This window comes from Urocampus carinirostris, chromosome 8 (genome assembly GCF_059441175.1).
Source record: "Urocampus carinirostris isolate Australia breed hairy pipefish chromosome 8, RoL_Ucar_1.0, whole genome shotgun sequence".
Classification (NCBI taxonomy): Eukaryota; Metazoa; Chordata; class Actinopteri; order Syngnathiformes; family Syngnathidae; genus Urocampus; species Urocampus carinirostris.
Window position 1 is genome coordinate 4082065 of NC_142356.1, and position 22835 is coordinate 4104899.

General features: G+C 40.3%; 1 protein-coding gene across 1 annotated transcript in view; it reads right to left on the minus strand.

Moving 5' to 3' along the window:
- Positions 1-424: 424 nt before the first annotated feature.
- The window catches only part of prss12 (serine protease 12), a 64426-nt gene continuing 42015 nt past the window's right edge, over positions 425-22835 (minus strand). The window contains exons 10-13 of the mRNA XM_088341392.1: positions 19873-19951; positions 12544-12666; positions 4066-4364; positions 425-1046 (exon numbers count right to left, since the gene is read on the minus strand). Of these exons, the coding sequence (XP_088197518.1) occupies positions 697-1046; positions 4066-4364; positions 12544-12666; positions 19873-19951 (851 nt within the window). The 3' untranslated portion in view covers positions 425-696. The remainder of the gene's footprint in view (positions 1047-4065; positions 4365-12543; positions 12667-19872; positions 19952-22835) is intronic.

A 22835-nucleotide genomic window follows, 5' to 3' on the forward strand; every position in this document is an offset into this window, starting at 1 on the left:
GCATTTTATGTTCGTTTTGCCAGAGATCAAAGAGATCAAAGCCAGGAGAGAAAGCTTACCACGTGTTGTGAGTCATCACTTTATTCATATTGAGTGTCTTTTCTCTTTTATTAGCATATTTGGTATTGGAGTAATCCAAAAATAAATAAAAAGTAATCCAGTTAAAGTAACCCTACCGAAACCCTGCATTTTATGTTAGTGTTGCCGGAGATCAAAGAGATCAAAGCCAGGAGAGAAAGCTTACCACGTGTTGTCAGTCATCATATTATTCATATTTAGTTGCTTTTGTCTTTTATTAGCATATTTAGTATTAGAGTAATCCAAAAGTAATTGAAAGTAATCCAGTTAAAGTAACCCTACCCAACCCTGTTTGTGAACCCTTAATCACAAAGAGTCTCAAAGGGCTGCACAGACCACAGATTATTACAAACCACAGACTATTATTAATCCAAAAATCATTGAAAGTAATCCAGTTAAAGTAACCCTACCCAACCCTGTGTACTGGTGTGGTCCCATTCAACATTACCTATGGCTAATTGTTGCTAGCATATTAGCTATGGAATCAAGAACATAAAAAAATACATTTCGAACCAAATATTGCAAGGAATACGATTAATGAAGAACCTTTGACGGTCCATATAAATAAGTGCTTATCTATTTTTTGGTCAGGTGACTCTCCCTCAGTAAAGTAACCAATCACGTGAAAGTATACTCAGAGGTGAGCCGTTTTTCTTGGGGACCGTCCTCTATCACTTTTCGTATCCAGGCGGTGAAGGCGGAAACTTTAGTGTAGACCCCGGGTGAGTATTCTGTCCTGCAGGCGTGGCCCCAGGAAGTGACCCCGTAAACTACCCAAGACCCCCCGGGGCGCTCGCAGACCAGGGGTCCGCCGCTATCGCCCCGGCAACTGTCGACGCGGCGCTCTCGCTCCACGCCGCCGGCGCAGAGCATGCGGCTGGTGAAGGCGTCTCGGAAGTGATGGCGGCATTGGCGGCGGGGAAGGAGGGACAGCGCCGCCTGCTGGAGGGTTTTGGAGTACGAGCGGCCTGCAAAAATAGAAATAAGAGTCGGTTCTGCTAGCATTCTGAGATCATGTGACTAAAAAGTAACTTAACCTTAAGACTAACCATTTCCATAAAGCGTAAACCCCTAACCCTCACCCTCTAAACCTTAACCCTTTAAACCCTAAACTAGGGGTGTCAAACTCATTTGAACTCGGGGGCCACACCATAGAACAAACATTCTGTCGGGGGCCGGACGAGTAGATTAAAGAAAAAGAGATAAAGAAATAAGAGAAAGAGGGAGGGAAAAGGAGAGAGGGCGGGGCAAAGATAGAAAAAGAGAGAGGGAGAGAGCGTGAGAGGAAGAAAGAAATCCAAAGAGAAATAGAAAGACAGAAGGAGAGAAAAAAGAAAAGAAAGCGTGAAGGGTAGGAAGAAAGATAAAAGAGAGAAAAGGAAAAAAGGAAGTTAGAGCAAAAGAGGTTAAAAGACACAGAGAGAGAAAGAGACAAAGAGCAACAAAGGTAGAGAAAAAGAGAGAGACAGAGAGTGAAAGAGACAGAGTGGGAGAAAAGGGGTGAAAAAAAAGAGAGAGAGGGGGGGGTGAGAGAGAGAGAGAGAAATAAGAGAAAGAGGGAGGGAAAATCAGAAAGGGCGGGACAAAGAAAGAGAGGGAGAGAGAGAAAGCGTGAGAAACAAAAGATGAAAAGTCGTGAGAGGGAAAGAAAAGGGAGAGGAAGAAAGAAATCCAAAGAGAAATAGAAAGACAGAAGGAGAGAAAAAAGAAAAGAAAGCGTGAAGGGTAGGAAGAAAGAGAAAAGATAGAAGAGGAAAAAAGGAAGTTAGAAAAAAGAGGTTAAAAGACACAGAGAGAGAAAGAGACAAAGAGCAACAAAGGTAGAGAAAAAGAGAGAGACAGAGAGTGAAAGAGACAGAGTGGGATAAAAGGGGTGAAAAAAGAGAGAGAGAGAGGGGGGAGAGAGAGAGGGGGGAGAGAGAGAGAGAGAGAGAGAGAGAGAGAGAGAGAGAGAGAGAGAGAGAGAGAGATTAGAGAAAGAGGGAGGGAAAATCAGGGAGGGTGGGACAAAGAAAGAGAGGGAGAGGGAGAGAGCATGAGAAACAAAAGATGAAAAGTCGTGAGAGGGAAAGAAAAGGGAGAGGAAGAAAGAAATACAAAGAGAAATACAAAGACAAAAGGAGAGAAAAGAGAAAAGAAAGCGCGAAGGGTAGGAAGAGAGAAAGAGAAAAGAGAGAAAAGGAAAAAAGTTAGGGCAAAAGAGGTTAAAAGACACAGAGAGAGAAAGAGACAAAGAGCAACAAAGGAAGAGAAAAAGAGAGACCCAGAGAGTGAAAGAGACAGAGTGGGAGAAAAGGGGTGGAAAAGAGAGGGAGAGAGAGAAAAATAAATACAAGTACAGTGTCTTTGTTGGAGGCACCTGGCTTTGGCAACATCAAGTTGACCTATTTCAACCTGCAGCTTGTTTTTCTCTTGTGCTTCTCTGAGTGTTGTCTCGCGGGCCAGGTTCACTCCCTTAGTGGGCCTGATCTGGCCCGCGGGCCATTCCTGGAAACTCAAAAATGTAACTTGATGTCAAGTTTTGGACATGTTTGATAATGACTTAGTTGCCACACTTGGGATTGCCGTTGCTCACTGTTGTTTCAAGCGTTGCTCACTGACTTTGTGTGAACCCTCAGACCTGTAAGGAAAATGACAGGGAACATTGTTGCTGACCCCAGCTCTAAACCCTAAACCCCTATTCTAGTTTTATTTAGGAAGATACAAACTGTTGTGTCCTCAAAACCCTTTCATGGATCTTTGTTTCAACTGCAGAGGGAGACACACATTGCTTTTTGCTTTCCAACTTCTTGAGGGAGAAAGTACACAAGCTGTCAACTGTGACACCTTGGCAATTTGTGTCTGGACTAAGAGCCACTCTCCAGGACCCCCAACCAATGTTCTATGTCATTTTCCTTACGGGTCTGAGAGTTCTCACAAAGTAGGTGAGCAATGCTTGAAACCACAGTGAGCAACAGCAATCCCAAGTGTGGCAGCTAAGTCATTATCAAACATGTCCGAAACTTGACATCAAGTTACATTTTTTCCGGCAATGCAAAATTTTTTTTCACTTTTGAATGAATTGACTCATGTATTATTGCAAAGGTTGTACGGCCTACAAACCTCGTTTGTTCTTACAACAATTCTTTCACTAGATTCCGATTTCTTTTTTTTACTGGTATCTTTTGTCGCATAATACTAACGTTTCTGGGGGATTATTTAGTCAGTTGCAGGATACACAACTGTATTTAATCACATTTTTTAGTGGAAGTACAATGTTGGCAACAAGATTGACTTGGTATAATTGGAAATGTTTTGAATGCAACAAAAAAATTTTCTTCTTTTTCTCTGTTTTTTCCATTTTTGTCAAATTCCTTTAAAAAAATCTCATTGTGTTTATTTTTTCCTAGCTGTTACTTTTTCTTTTTTTTCTCTACTTCCTTTTTTTTTCCTTTGTTTCTTTCTTGCCTTTTTTTCTGGCTTTTTTCTGAATTTTTCCTTCTTTTTTCTTCCTTTTGTTTCTTTTTTTCTCAGCTTTTCACTACTTTTTCATTTTGGTATTTTTTTTCATTTTGTTCTATTCCCCCTTCCTTTAAGTCATTTTGTGCATAATTTTACATCATATTTGGTCATATAGGGATGAAAGAAGCAAAAACAACCCGAAGAGCCGTTTAGGACCCGAAAGAGTCGGTTCTTTTTAGTGAGCCGAGCCGAAGAAGCCGGTTCTCGAAAAACTCTACTGACTTTACTCAACTTCGTTCTTCTTCGACTCGACTTCAAAATACCGCATTTAGAATACAGCGTCAGGGGAACCCGTGTATTTTTACCTTCATGCACTGTAACTTTGACTTAATTCGCTTCTTAATTAGCAATTTCGAGGCCTGATTTTTGTGCGCTGGCTAGATTTTCTTGTGCGCTGAGAATGTGCGAGCAGTGCGCAATTGCGCACATGCACAGCTTAGAGGGAACACTGCCCCAACACCCCCCACCCCGCATATGTCACCTCACCTGTATCGCCCCAGCCGGTGATGTGACAGTTGCCGGCTGCTTTTAGCGCTCTCTCTTTGGGGAGGGGCAGGCAGGCGGGAAGGACGTGACGGCTGAGGGCCGCGCAACCCCCGGCCGGGGCCCGACCGGCGGCCCCGGGGGCCAGCCGCACCAAGGCCAGGTCGTAATCGGTGCTGTGGGGCCGGTAGGCGGGGTGGGGGACCACCTTCTCCACGCCGTACTCCGCTTCGTACTCCTCGGGAACAAGGGAGTGGTAGTCGCCCAATCGCACTTTGTACTGCTTGGTGCCATTTCCGTACCTGCACACATTTGGAGAATAGAATAGAATAGAATATACCTTTTTGCCACAAAATTATCATTATTACCCGATTACATTTTTTTTAAACAAAGATTTACCGCACTCCAAACTTTTCGTCAGGCAGATCCGCCATTGTTGTTTTGGTCTCGCGGTTCGAGTTTTCGTCTGCACGACGATTTCCAGTTGTGTGGTGAAAAGTCCGTCTCTTTTTAGAGAATCGGCTTTTTCAGCTCAACTCATTCAAGAGAGCCGGCTCTCAAACGGCTCACTTGGTTTGATGCATTAGATTACGAATTATTATGTTGTTAACATGAATTTGTTTCATGTTCTAAAGCTTTGTTGGGATTTATTAAAAAATAGATAGATGTCAAGATAGATAGATAGATGTCTAGAGAGATGTCTAGATGTCTAGATAGATGTCTAGATGTCTAGATAGAGGTCTAAATGTCTAGATGTCTAGATGTCTAGATGTCTAGATAGATAGATAGATAGATACATACATACATACATACATACTTTATTCATCCCCATAGGGAAATTCACACTTCCAGCAGTATCCTTTTGTTGTTTATTAACAGATTAACAGGATGGCCTCGGGGTGCTGTGTTGTAGTTTAGCCACAGCGGAGTGGATGATATCACATGCTAGGCCAACAAACTGTATGTTTGCAGGGCTTGGAACGGATTAGGACATTTACATACAAAAAGCGTCTCTACTTACGAAGTTTTCAGGTTATGACGCTACTCCCAGAACGAATTACATTTGTAAGTAGAGGTACCGCTGTGTATACAATTGTAATGTTTTTACCTGGGAATTCAGATCGCCTGAGCTAATTACCCTAGTTTTTTTCTTAATCCCCCGCTATAGGGCAATTTTGCCCTGTAATCGCGAACTCCAGGTCATATCCCAGACACTACTTTATTAATATTTTATTCCAACCTGATTGTCTACTTTAGCAAGGGGATTTTTGTTGTGTATCAAGATCAACTAGATAGAAATTGATAATTGTAATGAGACCAAAAGACAATACAACACTTATCCTTCAGGAATTTCTTTTTTTTTTTGAAGCATTGTTGCAACCTTTTCCATCACGTCACAGTTCTTGGCAGGCAACGCGGGTTTTGTTTTCTTTCCAGTTAGCATGTCACACCTTTAGCGCCGGTTGGTGCGGTTGAAAAGAGGCCATGATATCATTCGGCCGCCAGATGATTTCTATTTCTATTTTGGGAGTGTTTCAACTCCGTGCCTGCCAACTGTAACAAAACTCGGGACCGATTTAAACACGGAAGGTAACGTGGGCGTAGACACCACTTGGAAAGGAATATTTGCACCTGACACCAAACACATTAACAGTTTTCATTTGACCTGTGAAAAGTGATGGGTCCCGGGGACCCGCATGCTGAAAAATTTATGGGTCCCAACAGAGATCTATGGGTCAGCAAAATTTAGTGTTATCCAGTTTGAAATTGTAAATCGGTGACAAATATATGATTAAAATCTACCGTATTTTCCGCACTATAAGGCGCACCTAAAAGCCTTTATTTTTTTTCAAAAGCTGACCATGCGCCTTATAATACAGTGCGCCTTATTTATGGAACAAAATTAATTCGCAAAGTCTTGCAACTAACCGCCGACTCGATTTTCCCCCGAACGCCAAGTAGTCCGCGGTGTATGCTGGGATTTATTTACCGGTGTTTCATTTCCTAACCAATGTGTCAATCATCATTTGAATGGATCACTATTGGCTAAAGTTATTCGGAAGTAAAGGGGGCGGATCCTTTTTATCATTCACAGGCTGGCATAGGCTGAAATTGGCAAAACAAAGCCTGCAATTGGCCGAAAAAGATGAATGCGTATAGCACGTGGTTGACGGCATACAGAAAGCATTTTTTTACTATTCTGTATTTGTAAATATTTTATTCTCCTGGATTTACTACCCTCACGGATATAAGAGGACATTGGCTGCACATTATTATGAACACAACGACTTTGGTGAGCTACTCCGGGTTTTATATTGTCCCTGTATCTTGTTTCAGACTGAACTCGATGTTTCTGTGATAAGCGGTGCAGATAATGGATGGAATGGAGTGTCTATTTTTAAATGAAACTTAATTCTGAGTGTTTATTGTCATATGCACAGTAAAGTTGCGAGCGAAAAAGAAAATAGAAACTAAGGAATGGTTGGCATTTCTTGAATCCCAAGACTTTAACCTTCCGAATGATGGAACGATGCATTTGAGTGACATCGTACGGACACCGCATCCGCACGTGTTCTCGACACCGCGAGACCAAAACAACATCTGCCGGATCTGCCTGACGAAAAGTTTGGAGTGCGGTAAATCTTTGTTTAAAAAAAAATGTCATCGGGTAATAATGACAATTTTGTGTTCAAAAAGGTTGCGTCCCGGGAACGCACGTTGATTTGAGACGATGCGTCCCCAGCAAAAATGAGGCGTCTAGGACGCGGGGACGCGGGCAAACCAGAACACTGTATGGTTCTAATGAGTTTCTAATGAGTCAGATTATTTTTATGGATCCTTTATATTCATATTGAACACTATGAAGCCCTTTGATATTGCATTGTGATTAAGGGAAACACCAATAAATGTGACTTGACGTGAGACTTAGCAGTGTCTGAAACTCATGAGAAAAAGTTACCGGACACCAGGGGAGACAACTCTGAAAAGTTGCCTGCCCAGCCATAAAGTTGCCTGCTTCATTTTTCACAACTTGAAACAAAATAAGACGACTTATTGTAAAAAAAGTATTAAGGATTGATAATCAGAATATATAACAGAACAACACTCTGAAATTAAGTTTATTCTAAATCTACTTATAACATTCATTGCATGCAGGGTTGCATATATATATATATATATATATATATATGGATAGATAGATAGATAGATATGTTCAGGTGTTCAAATAATTACTTGAAGCTATATCACACAAATAAATCGTTAAAAAAATCGTGCGTAGTGATTTCTGGATTTTTCTTTTTAGTTTATCTCTCTCACAGTAGACATGCACCTTCGATGAAAATTTCATGATTTCTAAGTGGGAGAAATTGCAAAATAGCATTATGTATGTATATGTATATATATATATATATATATATATATATATATATATATATATATATATATATATATATATATATATATCCCTTAACCACTAGGATCGTAGGGGCACCATTTCCTGTGGTGTGTCTTGGGCAAGTACAGCCTGGTGGCACCCATCCATCTCCAGGCCAACATATGTTTATGAATTATATATATACACACATATATATATACATACATATATATATATATATATATATATATATATATATATATATATATATATATATATATATATATATATATATATATGAGAGATAGAGGGAGAGAGAGAGAATAGAATATAATAGAATAGAATATACCTTTATTGTCATTGTTACAAAATGGGTTAACATATTGTGACAACGGAATTGGGCATGACACTCCAGTTTCACACATTCACAGTGAGGTAAAAAACCCAAGAAGATAAAGGAACAGAGAAGATAAGGTTATAAAACAAGGAGGATAAGGTTATAGTTATAATTTACACAAAGTTTACAAAATATTATATATATATATATATATATATATATATATATATATATATATATATATATATATATATATATATAATTTGTTGTATCCAAATGATCCACAGTCGATGCAAATGCAAACATAAAATCGCTATTTTCTTTCGACTCGCAAGTTGGAAACCACAAATGATTTGTTCCGTCGGTGCAATTTCTCACAGTGGGAAGATGAAACGGAACGAAATTATATACAATCAAAAGTTCCGAGGGAGTTCTGCAGCTCTTTCTGTAAACGGCCGAGAGAATGGACTTACATTCTGCTTTTCCACATAAATATTGAGTCACGGAAGTCTGGCTCGAACATGAATTTTCCCTGCAACTTGGATTTCAGGAGGGACGTTGGGTAATATATTTCCTGTAACTGACCACAGAGTTTTTCTTATTATTATTAGGAAGCAACACACGGAAGCCATCAGCTGCGGTCTGGTGCTGCCCCGGTAACAGAGCCATAAACTTCATCCGACTCGCTAATGCACGGAGCAGAGAAGCCGGCAGGAAGGAAAAATGGTCCACTTGTGACAAATACATTATTCGAGCTGACCTCATTATAGACCCCACCTCAATAAATCCCAACTTTTCCACCTTGGGGGAACTTGACACTATACAGTGCCGTGAAAAAGTATTTGCCCACTTCCTGATTTCTGTGTGTTGTGCAGATTTATCACTCACGGAGTTTTCAGATACCGTAAATTCCGCACTATAGAGTGCGCCTGATTATAAGCCGCACCCACCACATTTTGAGAGGAAAACCGATTTTGTACATATACAAGCCGCACCTGTATATAAGCCGCATGCGCCCACATTTTAACATGTAACACAAACATAAAATTAACCCAAAACCGAATTCAAGCCCCGCGAATGAAACTAAATGTCCTTCATCAAAGTCCACAGTCCAAAAATCACAGACGGCAAAATGAACGGAAAATGATACCAGAACTTAAGGTTTGATGCAGACCTGCAGAGTCAGGGTCCTCGTTGAAAGTAATCCACGGAAAAAAGTGTATATTTCCAAAGGTAAGGGTGGGAAAAATATTTCAGATGAACACATTTACTCACGCAACTCCTTTTTCTTTAAGCAACATTTTACCCCCTCGTCTTTCCTTGTCTGTCCCTCACCTTTAGCGGTCCCCACTTAAACTCGGCACCTCAAGTTTGTTCTGCCCCTCATTTTTCGTTCACCCGTGCAAATCAGAATAAGTGTCTAAAATAAATACAAATAAATACATTACAAAAATATACAGTTGCAAATACATATTATACATGGGTTACACAATATTTACAAAGAAAGACGGTACACCGAGAGAGTTTTCAAAGCTTTAATAATAGTATTATAACTTTCATCCCAAACCGTGCCTGTGAAGGGTAGCAAAACGCTACTAGAAACACGCTCGCAACACAGTAAACGAGTCTGTAAAAAAAAAAATATACGTTGTTTTCAAAGCTTTAATAATAATAATATAGCCTTGACAGGGCAGTTAACACTCGAGCGCCGCTAGCGGCCGTTAGAAAAATGACATAAATTGGCCGCATCACTGAATAAGCCGCAGGGTTGAAAGTTAGGGAAAAAAGTAGCGGCTTATAGTCCGGAATTTACGGTAATCAAAAGAACCCAGTACAGATACAGGACCCAATCGCGTGACGTTCTCACACAAGCCTTTATTTTACGGGAAACTGGGAGTCATGCACGTTCGGTTGCCAGTCTGGCAAGACCGGAAGCCAGAGACCGACGAGATCGATTCCAATTGCGCGAGTTGATAACCGGTTGGACCGGGTCAATAACGGACAGGAAGTGACAGACGTTCATGTTAGCGTAATCTTTCGTACGGAAGATTACGATAACGCGAACGTACTATTAGCCTGGGTTACATTTATGTTTATGTTAATTGTGTCTTAAAGGTAAACATTCAGGGTGTTGGAACGGATTAAAACGATTTACATTATTTGTAATAGGGAAAATGATTTCGGTGTTGGAACAAATCGCTTTTCGAACAGGGTTCTGGAACGGATTTTGGTCGAGAACCGAGGTTCCACTGTAGAGCCAGATAGGCCTAAACTTTGGAGTGGCTTAGTAAATGGAAACATATCAAAACTGCATTTTGTATTCCCTTCGGTTGTCTCTATTTGATGATATGAAATGTTCGTGAGTGATAAAAACACAGAATTCAGGAAGCGGTCAAATACTTTTTTCGCAGTACTGTAGATTATTCTCTTCTTTTTTTCATGACTCAAAAGACTGAACACAAAATTCCAATAACAAGTCGAGACTTGAACGTTTTGGAAGAAGTTCAACAGTAATTAAAAACGTCTCTGCAAATGAAAAAAAAAAATCAAATCAGGTATTGCGAAGCCTAACCACGATGAATACAGTCACATCAAATGAAAGCTGTGAAGTATAAGACATAAAAACTGGTCCGTCTTGATTTTTGCACGCCTTAGAATTGTGGTTTGTTTTTTCGGAAGTTTGTCAGACCGTGTTTGTACTCGCTTGGGATGCAGAAGGTGTTTTTGGATGCTACGCCCTTTGTGCTGTGCTTAATGACAGGATGCAGATACCAATTTTGATATTTTGAGTTATATCCTGGACTAAAAAATGCATAGATAGATAGAGGGATAGATAGATAGATATAGATAGATAGAGAGAAAGAGATAGATAGATAGAGGGATATAGATAGATAGATAGAGAGATAGATAGACAGATAGAGGGATAGAGATAGATAGATATTGTTAGATAGATAGATAGATAGATAGATAGATAGATAGAGGGATAGATAGATAGATAGATAGAGATAGATAGAGGGATAGAGATGGATAGATATAGATAGATAGATAGATAGATAGATAGATAGATAGAGGGATAGAGATAGATAGATATAGATAGATAGATAGATAGAGAGAGAGATATATAGATGGATATAGATAGATAGAGGGATAGAGATAGATAGATAGATAGATAGATAGATAGAGGGATAGAGATAGATAGATAGATAGATAGATAGAGGGATAGAGATAGATAGATATAGATAGATAGATAGATAGATAGAGGGATCGAGATAGATAGATATAGAAAGATAGATAGATAGAGAGAGAGAGAGAGAGAGAGAGAGAGAGAGAGAGAGAGAGAGAGAGAGAGAGATAGATAGATAGATAGATAGAGAGATCGATAGAGAGATAGATAGAGAGATAAATAGAGAGAGAGAGAGAATGTAGTTTATTAGAAATGCATTTTCTAAGTGAATAGGTCTAATTCTGTCATGATTACAGATGTGAATCACCCGTGCCCGTTCCTGCCTCGGACTCTGATTGGCTCTCCCTGTCCCTATTTAAACCCACTCCTATCGGTCCCCTGTTGTCAGTCCGTCTGCGAACCTCAGTGTACTCTAGGCAAGCTTTTTCTACAATGACTCCCACCTGTTTTTTTTGCTCCCGTCTGTCCCCCGGCTTCGACCCGTTTTTGATCCTGACCACGTCTACTCTCCCGTCCCGGCTTTCGACCTCTTTTTGTCCCCGACCACGTCTACTCTCCTTTTCTGGCTTGCGACTCGCTCCCGACCACGTTTTTGCTCTCTCCTGTCCCGGCTACTGACCCTTTTTCCGTTCCCGACACCGCCATCGCTCGCCACGGAAGATCCACTTCCGGGTTCAGAGCGACCTACTCCCCGCGTCCAGCAATCACCGGATCGTGGGCGCAACCATTTCACTTTCTTCCAATAAAACTTGTGAGAAACGCAACGCAAGTGGGTCCTGTTTCCGTTCTGGCATTGACAAAGTCGAAAAATGATGAGTGTGTCCTCCCAACATTGTCCTACAATTACCCAAGTACTGTTAATATTTGGTACAGGGATGTGGGTTTGTCTCTTGAGCAGGATCCATACTTTCTGTTTTGATATTAAATTATTAGCTTTGTCTTGCGGCTTTCTCATGTACCCTTCATTAGTAAGCTACCCTACATCAGGGTTGGGTAGGGTTACTTTAGCTGGATTACTTTCAATGACTTTTGGATTACTCCAATACCAAATATGCTAATAAAAGACAAAAGAAACTAAATATGAATAAAATGACTACATTTTGTGCAGGCTTGGGGAGTAACGGAATACATGGAACGGCAAAACGGCATATTTGGTATTGGAGTAATCCAAAAGTAATTGAAAGTAATCCAGTTAAAGTAACCCTACCCAACCCAACCTTGTAATCATGGATGATTTTTTTTGAAAGATATTTATTTACAAAAAATGGGTAAAAGGGGTTTTATATTTGGCATTGAATATGTTAACTGGTTTATTTTAACAGTTGAGCGAATGCAGTTTTACACCTGAACCAATTCACCATACTATACAAACTCAACACTGCCCTCTGGCGGCCAGAGAGAGCATTTGATCTGCATTAAAATAATAAAATAATTTTGGAGTCTCCCTTAATCATAACCTTTGATAGAAGTTACTTAAAGACTCGCTTATTTTTTTGACATATCCAAAAATTGATGGGGGCCGGATTAAATCATCAAACGGGCCGAACCAGGGTTAGGGTAAGGGTGCAAGTAGTTTCGACTTACTTTTTGAAGCAGTGCGCCGATGTCAGTACCCAGCAGCTGTCAATCAATGTAGCTCCGCATACTAGTCTGCCGTCTCCCCGGGACCCCCGAAGTCGGATGGCGGCCTGCCATGGCCAGCCGCTTCTAGAAAATAAAATTAGACGATATGATTCGTGGAATTTTGTGAAAGTATTGCAAAAAAATTACAGCACGGGTCACAAACTTTAAATTTCATTCACTTTTTTTGCGTAAATTGGACTCGGAGTTCCGAGAAAAGGGTATTCACTGGCAGGTGCTCTGTGGATTGTTATTGGGTCTAGGAAGCGATTGAGGTGGCATTTTAAGAGAAACCCATAATGAGGCTACAGGTCCGGCCTACTGCTACGACCAGGCTAACAACTTTTTTAAGCGACCCCCACATAGTCTCTATCTCACCATGAAATGGATGACATGGAGCTACAACTCGTGGGAAACTGGCACATACATGACTCTTGTAATGCAAAAAAGTCCCATAGGGCTGCACAGAGCACAACAACGTTAATTAAATTAGACTCTGAGTCCGTAGAAAAGGGTATTCACAGGCAGGTGCTCTGTGGATTGTTATTGGGTCTAGGAAGCGACTGAGGTGGCATTTTAAGAGAAGCCCATAATGAGGCTACAGGTCCGGCCTACTGCTACGGCCAGGCTAACAACTTTCTTAAGCTACCCCCACCGAGTCTCTTTCTCACCATGAAATGGATGACATGGAGCTACAACTTGTGGGAAACTGGCACATTCGTGACTCTTGTAATACAAAAAAGTCTCAAAGGGCTGCACAGAGCACAACAACATTAATTAAATTGGACTCTTAGTGCAGAGAGAAGGGTATTCACCGGCAGGTGCTCTGTGGATTGTTATCGGGTCTGGGAAGCGACTGAGGTGGCATTTTAGGAGAAGCCCATAATGAGGCTACAGGTCTGACCTACTGCTACGGCCAGGCTAACAACTTTTTTAAGCTACCCCCACAGAGTCTCTATCTCACCATGAAATGGATGACATGGAGCTACAACTCGTGGGAAACTGGCACATCCGTGACTCTTGTAATACAAGTAAGGCATTTTTTTAATGTCTCCAGTACCATTAAAATAAGAAATCCCGTGTGAGTTAATGTATTTTGCAGCGCCACATATATAACTGTGATTTACATATGTGATTTTTTTAATCTTGCGTGTCCATTTATCAAGACATATGATTTTTAGAACTTACATTTTCAGTTGCTGGAAGTTCTTCACATTAAAATTTACCACTGGAAAATGATGGCTTAATAATTTGCATGGTCCATAATAAATGTCTATAATTGATAAGTAATCCCAAACACATTTTATAGGGTGCTGTTTAGGTGTAGCATGCACCGGTCCTATTGGGCAGAACCCGTAGGGGGCGATAACGCCTCATAGGACAATGCCATTCAAACTAATGCCGGCTGCTGTTAATCACAAGGGAAGAAGAAATGCAATGGCAAAGTGGAGCCAAAGGAGAGCAGCGTCAGCCTCATTTTAAGCAGACTTGTTTTGTTTGTCTTCATTTAATGCCTGATCTATCCCGTCTTGACTGCCAAGAAACATGGCAACAATTTCAAGCATTTACAAACACTTCACACTGAATTCAAGCTTTTTTCGAACCTTAGGATTCAAGCATTTCCAAGGATTTCAAGCACCCGTAAGAACGGCATAGGTATAAAATAGATGAAATAATCATATTATTCAATAAAATTATGTACTTTGTTTTTATTTATTTGTTTTCTATTGCTTTTTTTGTTTTCTTTTTGTTTTTACTGATATTGCCGTTTTGTGATCTTTGTGGCCTGAAAAGCGCTTTAAAGTAAAATTTATGATAATAATATTTTCATTATTTTTATCATAATTATCATTATTATCATTATTACAATATGTTCTGGTTATTTTACTGTTTACACAGTAACAGTTTTAATTTTAATTCAATTTATTTAATAAGGGCCATTTATTCACTTATGTAGGGATCAAATGTACTTTTTAAAGAGACAGTGTGTATTAATGGTTGTAAAATCTAATTATTCATCAAAAACAATAATATTGATTTGAAAATAAGCAAAATTACATGAACGATCCTATAAACATGCATGGTTTAAAATACTCGTTAGGGTTAAGAGATCTGCATTTATTTTATATAACCACATGTCGAAGTGTCCTTGGGTAAGACACTGAACCCCTAATACCCCCAATTAGCAGGTTAGCGCCCTACATGGCTGCAAGGCCACTATTGGGAAATGTGAAGCACATTGTAAAGCGCTTTGGGAAGTGATTGACTTGAAAAGCGCTATAAAAATGCAGATCATTTCATTTCATTTCATTACAATTGTATTCTTGCTTCTACTGGTACCCGAAAAACCCAAAACATTGCAAAAAACTGGACAAAAACATGGTGCAGTTTGGTCACTTTGAGGCTTTGTGGTTTGTATTCTCCTTTGTGCTTCTTAGCACTTATTTTTGGTTTGTTTTCCATTGCATGACACAATGCACTGACACCTAGTGGTTAAATAATACACACTGTCCCTTCAATGTAAGCCCAGCACACTATGGATAATGTATTACCGATTGATTTTTATATTTATTTTTGATGTTTTTTAAAACCCAAGAAAATTGAGTTTAAGACACATGATTTACAGCACAGGTGTCAAACAGGCGGCCCGCGGGCCAGATCAGGCCCGCTAAGGGATTGAATCTGGCCCGCGAGACAACACTCGGAGAAGCGCAAGAGAAAAACAAGCAGCAGGTTGAAATATGTCCACTTGATGTTGCCAAAGACAGGTGCCTCGAACAAAGACACTGTACTTGTATTTCTCTCTCTCTCTCTCTCTCTCTCTCTCTCTCTCTCTCTCTCTCTCTCTTCTCTCTTTTCCACCCCTTTTCTCCCACTCTGTCTCTTTCACTCTGTGTCTCTCTTTTTCTCTTCCTTTGTTGCTCTTTGTTTCTTTCTCTCTCTTCTTTTGCTCTAACTTCCTTTTTTCCTTTTCTCTCTTTTCTCTTTCTCTCTTCCTACCCTTCGCACTTTCTTTTCTCTTTTCTCTCCCTCTCTCTTTGCATTTCTTTCTTCCTCTCCCTTTCTTTTCCCCCTCTCTCATGACTTTTTATCTCTTTTGTTTCTCACGCTCCCTCTCTCCCTCCCTTTTTCTTATTTATTTATCTCTTTTTCTTTCTCTTTAATCTACTAGCCCGGCCCCCGACAAATGTTTGTTCTATCGTGTGGCCCCCGAGTTCAAATGTGTTTGACACCCCTGATTTACAGGCTCGTCATGGACTTTGTGTTTGCAACCACTAGGGGTGCTGTTGGTTCAGTCTCGTTTTACAAATCTCAATGTCGAAACGGAATTAATAATGCGAGAAATGAAAGCTGTGGAGCAGGTTAACACGTGCAAGATAAACCAGTTTAAGTATGAGGAAGTGGAATGAAAGGTGTCTACTAAAATTGATTTCCTGTACTGCTGAACTGGTTCACGGATTTTAAGAATTTTCACGTGAGCAGAAAAGAGAATCACGGGGAATAACAGTTAAGAATGAACACACACGAACGAATCTACTTAAGAGTCCCCGGAGAAAAGTCCGACGAGCATTCTCCCGATACCTCCAAAGATAATACATGATTTTGGATTAAAACAAACATAAATGATGTATTGTTTTCTAGATTATTTTTCCTCCACAAAGAGCCAGAATAAAAATGGCTGGTGATTGGCTGTTCACCAGTGTTCCCTCTAAGCTGCGCGAGTGCACAATCGCGCACTGCTCTCACATTCTCAGCGCACGAGAAAATCTAGCCAGCGCACAAAAATCAGGGCTCAATAGTACTAATTAAGAAGCGACTTAAGTCAAAGTTACAGTGCATGAAGGTAAAAATACACGGGTTCCCCTGACGTTGTGTCATAAATGCGGTATTTTGAAGACCAGTCGAAGTCGAACGAAGTTGAGTAAAGTTAGTAGAGTTGGTCGAGAACCGGCTTCTTCGGCTCGGCTCACTAAAAGGGTCCTAAACGGCTCTTCAGGTTGTTTTTGCTTCTTTAATCCCAACATGACCGAATATGATGTAAAATTATGCACAGAATGACTTAAAGGAAGGGGGGAATAGAACAAAAAAGAAAAAAAATACCAACATGAAAAAGTAGTGAAAAGCTGAGAAAAAAAGAAATGAAAGGAAGAGAAAAAAAGAAGGAAAATTTTTGAAAAAAGCCAGAAAAAAAGAAAAGAAAGAAATGTAGGAAAAAAGTAAATAGAGAACAAAAAGAAAAAAGTAACGGCTCTGAAAAAATTAACACAATGAGATTTTTTGTAAAGGAATTTAAAAAAAAAGTAGAATAAAACACAGAAAAAAGAAGAAAACGTTTGTGTTGCATTCAAATAATTTCCAATTGTATCAAGTGAATCTTGTTGCCAACATTGTACTTCCACTAAAAATGTGATTAAGTCCAGTTCAGTATCTTACAACCGACTAAATAAGCCTCCAAAATGTTAATATTATGCGACAAAATATATCAGGAAATAAAAAGAAATGGATATCTTGTGAAAGAATTGTAAGAACAAACCACGTTTGTAGGCCGTACAACCTTTGCAATAGTACATGAGTTATTTCATTCAAAAGAGAAAAATAATTTTGCATTAACGGAAACTCAGCAAAATATAACGTGATGTCAAGTTTTGGACATGTTTGATGATTAATTATCTTGCCACACTTGGGATTGCTGTTGCTTACTGTTGTTTCAAGCGTTGCTCACCGACTTTGTGTGAACGCTCAGACCCGTAAGGAAAATTACAGGGAAGATTGCTGTTCACCACGTACTGCTCAGTATTTTTTAGGGGACAGTTTTGGATGGCACATAACAGACTATATGTCGAAAATCTCTGATTTACTATTATAGCATGCAGGGATATTGGGATTATGACTCCGTAGAATTTGTAAAATCACTAAGCTATCATTTTCTTCAATGTTCAAATCACAATTTTAGTGTTGTTCTCCTATTGGTTAATTTCTCATGAATGTTTTTACTTATTAATGTATAATTTAACATTATAGGTGCCGGCGCGAGCGGCAGCCTTTCCAGCAGCTCCGTGTTATTTCGCTCTTTTTGCGATTTATTGTTTTAAGTGTCTGCTTCTATCTTCTGTGTTTTTCGTCCTGTTTGACAACTCCACTTTGGATTACTTTCTATCCTATCGTTATGGGTTTTAACGCACAAAAATGCGTTTATTCGAGGAATCAACTCCTTGCCCTGAAGAATTCTCATGCCGGCGTGATGAGGGGGGCCCTATCGTGGATGGGGAGCCGGAGCTAGCCAAGCGGCTAGCGGCGTTATAAGTCATCGGTACCGTCCATAATCATGGTAAATGTGAACTCTCTACCAAATAAGACCGACAAACTAGCTGTGCTGGTGAAAAACTTTGAAGCGTACAGGGAGTGCAGTTTGCTGTGTTTTACGGAAACGTGGCTCACGTCTAGCATCCCGGACACTAACGTGGAGCTACCCGGAGCTACCCGGCTTTAGCGCTGTTAGGGCAGACAGAGACACCTGCGGGAAGCGAGAGGAGGTGGACTCGCTATCCACGTGAACACGAGGTGGTGTAACCCTGGGCAAAAAGATTTCCATCTGCTGCAGGGACGTCAAACTTTTGGCCTAGTGTGTGACGTTAACCACTCCGCTGTTGCTAAACTACAACACAGCGCCCCGAGGCCATCCTGTTAATCTGTTAATAAACAACAAAAAGATACCGCTGGAAGTGTGAATTTCCCTACGGGGATGAATAAAGTATCTATCTATCTATCTATTTTTTATTGTATATTTTTTATCATTTTATACTATTTATAAATTTTGTATTAAAACATCTCCAATCAGAACCCGCGGCGGGTGGCACCAAATGAGCGGGCACAGCGGAGTCACATCAGTAATCAGGATTGTCAGGGTTTCAATGTAAATCTCTTGAATTTCTGTCTCAAGGTAATTACCTTGTTTTTATATTACTAAATATAAAAACAATGTTTCTCATACACACACACACATAAAGTAACGTTTCAATGATGAGTGTAATTATATCTCTTGTACGTTTATCAATCTTGTATTCTTTTATTTTGAAGTCATGTTCTTGTGTGCACTGATCTCTCTGACGCAGAATAAGCGTCTCTCTCTCTCTCTCTCTGTGGACTTCAACCAGGGCGGACGTGAGTTCTTTTCTCTTCCGTTATCATGTAGAATTTTAACAATATACATGTACCGTATTTTCCGCACTATAAGGCGCACCGGGTTATAGGGCGCTACAATGGGAACGTCGACAAAACTGTCAGATAGTTCAGTCCAACTGATTACCCCCTTAACATTCCGAAAGCTTGCAAAGAAGCAAATACGTGTCGTAGACACGTGCGGATGCGGTGTCCGTACGATGTCACTCAAATGCATCGTTCCAAATATCATTCGTAAGGTTAAAGTCTTGGGATTTAAGAAATGCCAACCATTCCTTAGTATCTATTTTCTTTTTCGCTCGCAACTTTACTGTGCATATGACAATAAACATTTGGAATTGAGTTTAATTTAAAAATAGACACTCCATTCCATCCATTATCTGCACCGCTTATCACAGAAACATCGAGTTCAGTCTGAAACAAGATACAGGGACAATATAAAACCCGGAGTAGCTCACCGAAGTCGTTGTGTTCATAATAATGTGCAGCCAATGTCCTCTTATATCCGTGAGGGTAGTAAATCCAGGAGAATACAATATTTACAAATACAGAATAGAAAAAAATGCTTTCTATATGCCGTCAGCCACATGCTATACACATTCATCTTTTTCGGCCAATTGCAGGCTTCGTTTCGCCGTTCAAGCCAATGCCAGCCTGTAAATGATAAAAAGGGTCCGCCCCTTGACCTCTGAATAACTTTAGCCAATAGTGATCGATTCAAATGATGATTGACACATTGGTTAGCCAATGAAACGCCGGTAAATAAATCCCAGCATACACCGCGGACTACTTGGCGTTCGGGGGAAAATCTAGTCGGCGGCTGCAAGTCAGTTGGAAAACTTAATATTGATCCATATATAAGGCGCACTGTATTATAAGGCGCATGGTCAGCTATTCAAAAAAATAAAGGCTTTTAGGTGCGCCTTATAGTGCGGAAAATACGGTATTTTATCTGTGCAAATATAGCCATCAAACAGTCCTAATAATGATCATCTCTCACAAGGATTAAGACCGTTTTTATTGTGTGTCGTAAAAAGTAGTTGCCGATATACTATTTTGATCGTAAAACACTTCCCATAACAAAAATCCTCTCCTCGAATATGACAACCTCACCTGAGAGAATTCTCCCCTCCGATGATTCGCTTCTGCCGAGTGTGAACGAGGCGCTGTCCGCAAATGGGATTGACAGGAGCTGATTGAGACAGACAAATGCATTTTATCCATCGTGAGAACGTCTGAGACCGAGGTGATGGATAAACCATCGATTCCCAGGCTCGAGTGTTACTTCGAATAAACATTTTCCCACTTCTAGACTTAAAATTCTGCTTTTTTTTATGATGACCCATCCAAGTAAAATGAGTTTTCTCCGTTTCCAGAGGCAAAACATCTGTTTCGATGTATCATGTGCACAGGTAGTAGACTATTAAGGAAATGATCTGAGCCGTTCTCACACGTGTGAAGACATAATATAAAAAAGGTCCATTTCCACATCTGGAATTATTAACAAACCCTTAAATGCTCTTAATATCACCAGTAGACCCCCGGGATACAGTGACCCCACCTTATGACATTTTCATTGTACAGTGTTAAACAGGACAACAAATTTTTCGGATTTCCAAAAACTCAGAAGATTCAATATTTGCAGTGTTTGGGTCATTGATGACTGTCTGCTGTCGGTCGATGTCAAATAAAATGCTGGTCTGCGATTGGTTAGAGGCCATGATATCAGCAACACCCCCAACCACTGGACAATAACTTAAAGGCTGTGAGCCACACATTTTTCACACTTTACTGCTCAGTTGCACATACATGTACACTGTCTTTCCATGTGTTGGCCTGGAGAAGGATGGGCACCACCAAGCTGTACTTGCCCAAGACACACCACAGGAAATGGTTCCCCTACAACCCTAGTGGTTAAGGGATCCAACCAACCATACATGATTATATATATATATATATATATATATATATATATATATATACTGGACTGTCTCAGAAAATTAGAATATTGTGATAAAGTTCTTTATTTTCTGTAATGCAATTAAAAAAACAAAAATGTCATACATTCTGGATTCATTACACATCAACTGAACTATTTCAAGCCTTTTATTATTTTAATATTGCTGAATTTGGCTTACAGCTTAAGAAAACTCAAAAATCCTATCTCAAAATATTAGAATATCATGAAAAAGTATACAAGTAGGCTATTCAACTAATCACCTGAATCATCTAATTAACTCGAAACACCTTGCGAGGTTTCCTGAGCCTTAAAAACACTCAGCTTGGTTCAGTAAACTAAATCACAAGTATGGGGAAGACTGCTGATCTGACTGCTGTCCAGAGGACCATCATTGATACCCTCCATCAGGAGGGTAAGACACAAAAAGAAATTTCTCAAAGAGAGTGCAGTTTCAAAGCATATCCACAAAAAGTCTGTTGGAAGGGAAAAATGTGGCCGGAAACGCTGCACAACCAAGAGAGATGACCGCAGCCTTAACAAAATTGTGAAGAAGAGCCGCTTCCAGAATTTGGGGGAGCTTCAAAGACAGTGGGCTGAAGCTGGAGTCCAGGTATCAAAAGCTACAGTTCACAGACGTGTCCGGGAAATGGGCTACAATAGCCGTATTCCCATGGTCAAGCCACTTCTGAACTCGAGACAACGGAAGAAGCGTCTGACTTGGGCTATGGAGAAGAAGCACTGGACAGTTGCAGAGTGGTCCAAAGTCCTCTTTTCAGACGAAAGTTTTGCATTTCATTTGGAAGTCAAGGCGCCAGAGTCTGGAGAAAGGCTGGAGAGGAGCAAAATCCAAGTTGCTTGAAATCCAGTGTGAAGTTCCCACAGTCAGCAATGGTTTGGGGAGCCATGTCAGCTGCTGGTGTTGGTCCACTGTGTTTCATCAAGTCCAGAGTAAATGCAACTGTGTACCAAAAGATTTTAGAGCACTACATGCTTCCATCTGCTGAAAAGCTCTATGGAGATGAGGATTTCATTTTCCAGCATGATCTGGCACCTGCCCACAGTGCCAAAACCACCAGTAACTGGTGCACTGACCATGGCATCACTGTCCTTGATTGGCCTGCTAATTCCCCTGACCTGAACCCCAACGAGAATTTGTGGGGTATAGTTAAGAAGAAGATGAAAGACACCAGACCTACAAATGCAAATGAGCTGAAGGCCGCTATCGAAGCATCCTGGGCATCAATAACACCTCAGCAATGCCACAGGCTGATTGCCTCCATGCCACGCCGGATTGATGCAGTAATCCGTGCAAAAGGATTCCCAACCAAGTACTGAGTGCATCGATGGACATTTTCAAATGTTTGATTTAGTTTTGCTGTTATAAAATTATTTTTTTACTTGGTCTGAGGAAGTATTCTAATATTTTGAGATAGGATTTTTGAGTTTTTTTCAGCTGTAAGCCAAAATCAGCAATATTCAAATAATAAAAGGCTTGAAATAGTTCAGTTGATGTGTAATGAATCCAGAATGTATGACATTTTTGTTTTTTTAATTGCATTACAGAAAATAAAGAACTTTATCACAATATTCTAATTTTCTGAGACAGTCCAGTATATATCTCATCTCATTAGCTGCACCGCTTATCCTCAGTAGGGTCGCGGGGGTGCTGGAGCCCATACCAGCAATCATCGGGCAGTGGGCAGAGGACACCCTGAACTGGTTTCCAGCCAATCGCAGGGCACACAGGTACAGACAACTCATCCGCTCATTCACACCTAGGGACAATTTGGACCGGCCAATTCACCTGAAATGCATGTTTTTGGAATGTGGGAGGAAACCGGAGTGCCCAGAGGAAACCCACGCAAGCACGGGGAGAACATACAAACTCCGCACAGGAAGTCTGGTAGCTGGATTTGAACCCACACAGGAGGTTCCCAAGACCTTAGAATAATTTCATTCCAATTTCGAAATCTTCTTTCGGTTTGGAAATTTCGGAATTTCGGTTCGTTTGGCATTTTGCATACTCGGCAGCCAATCAGAAGCCTGCATCGTAAAACTGCGTATTTCCGGACTTTCCGGAGCGTTATAAAGTCGTGCATTTGCATATCATTTTCCA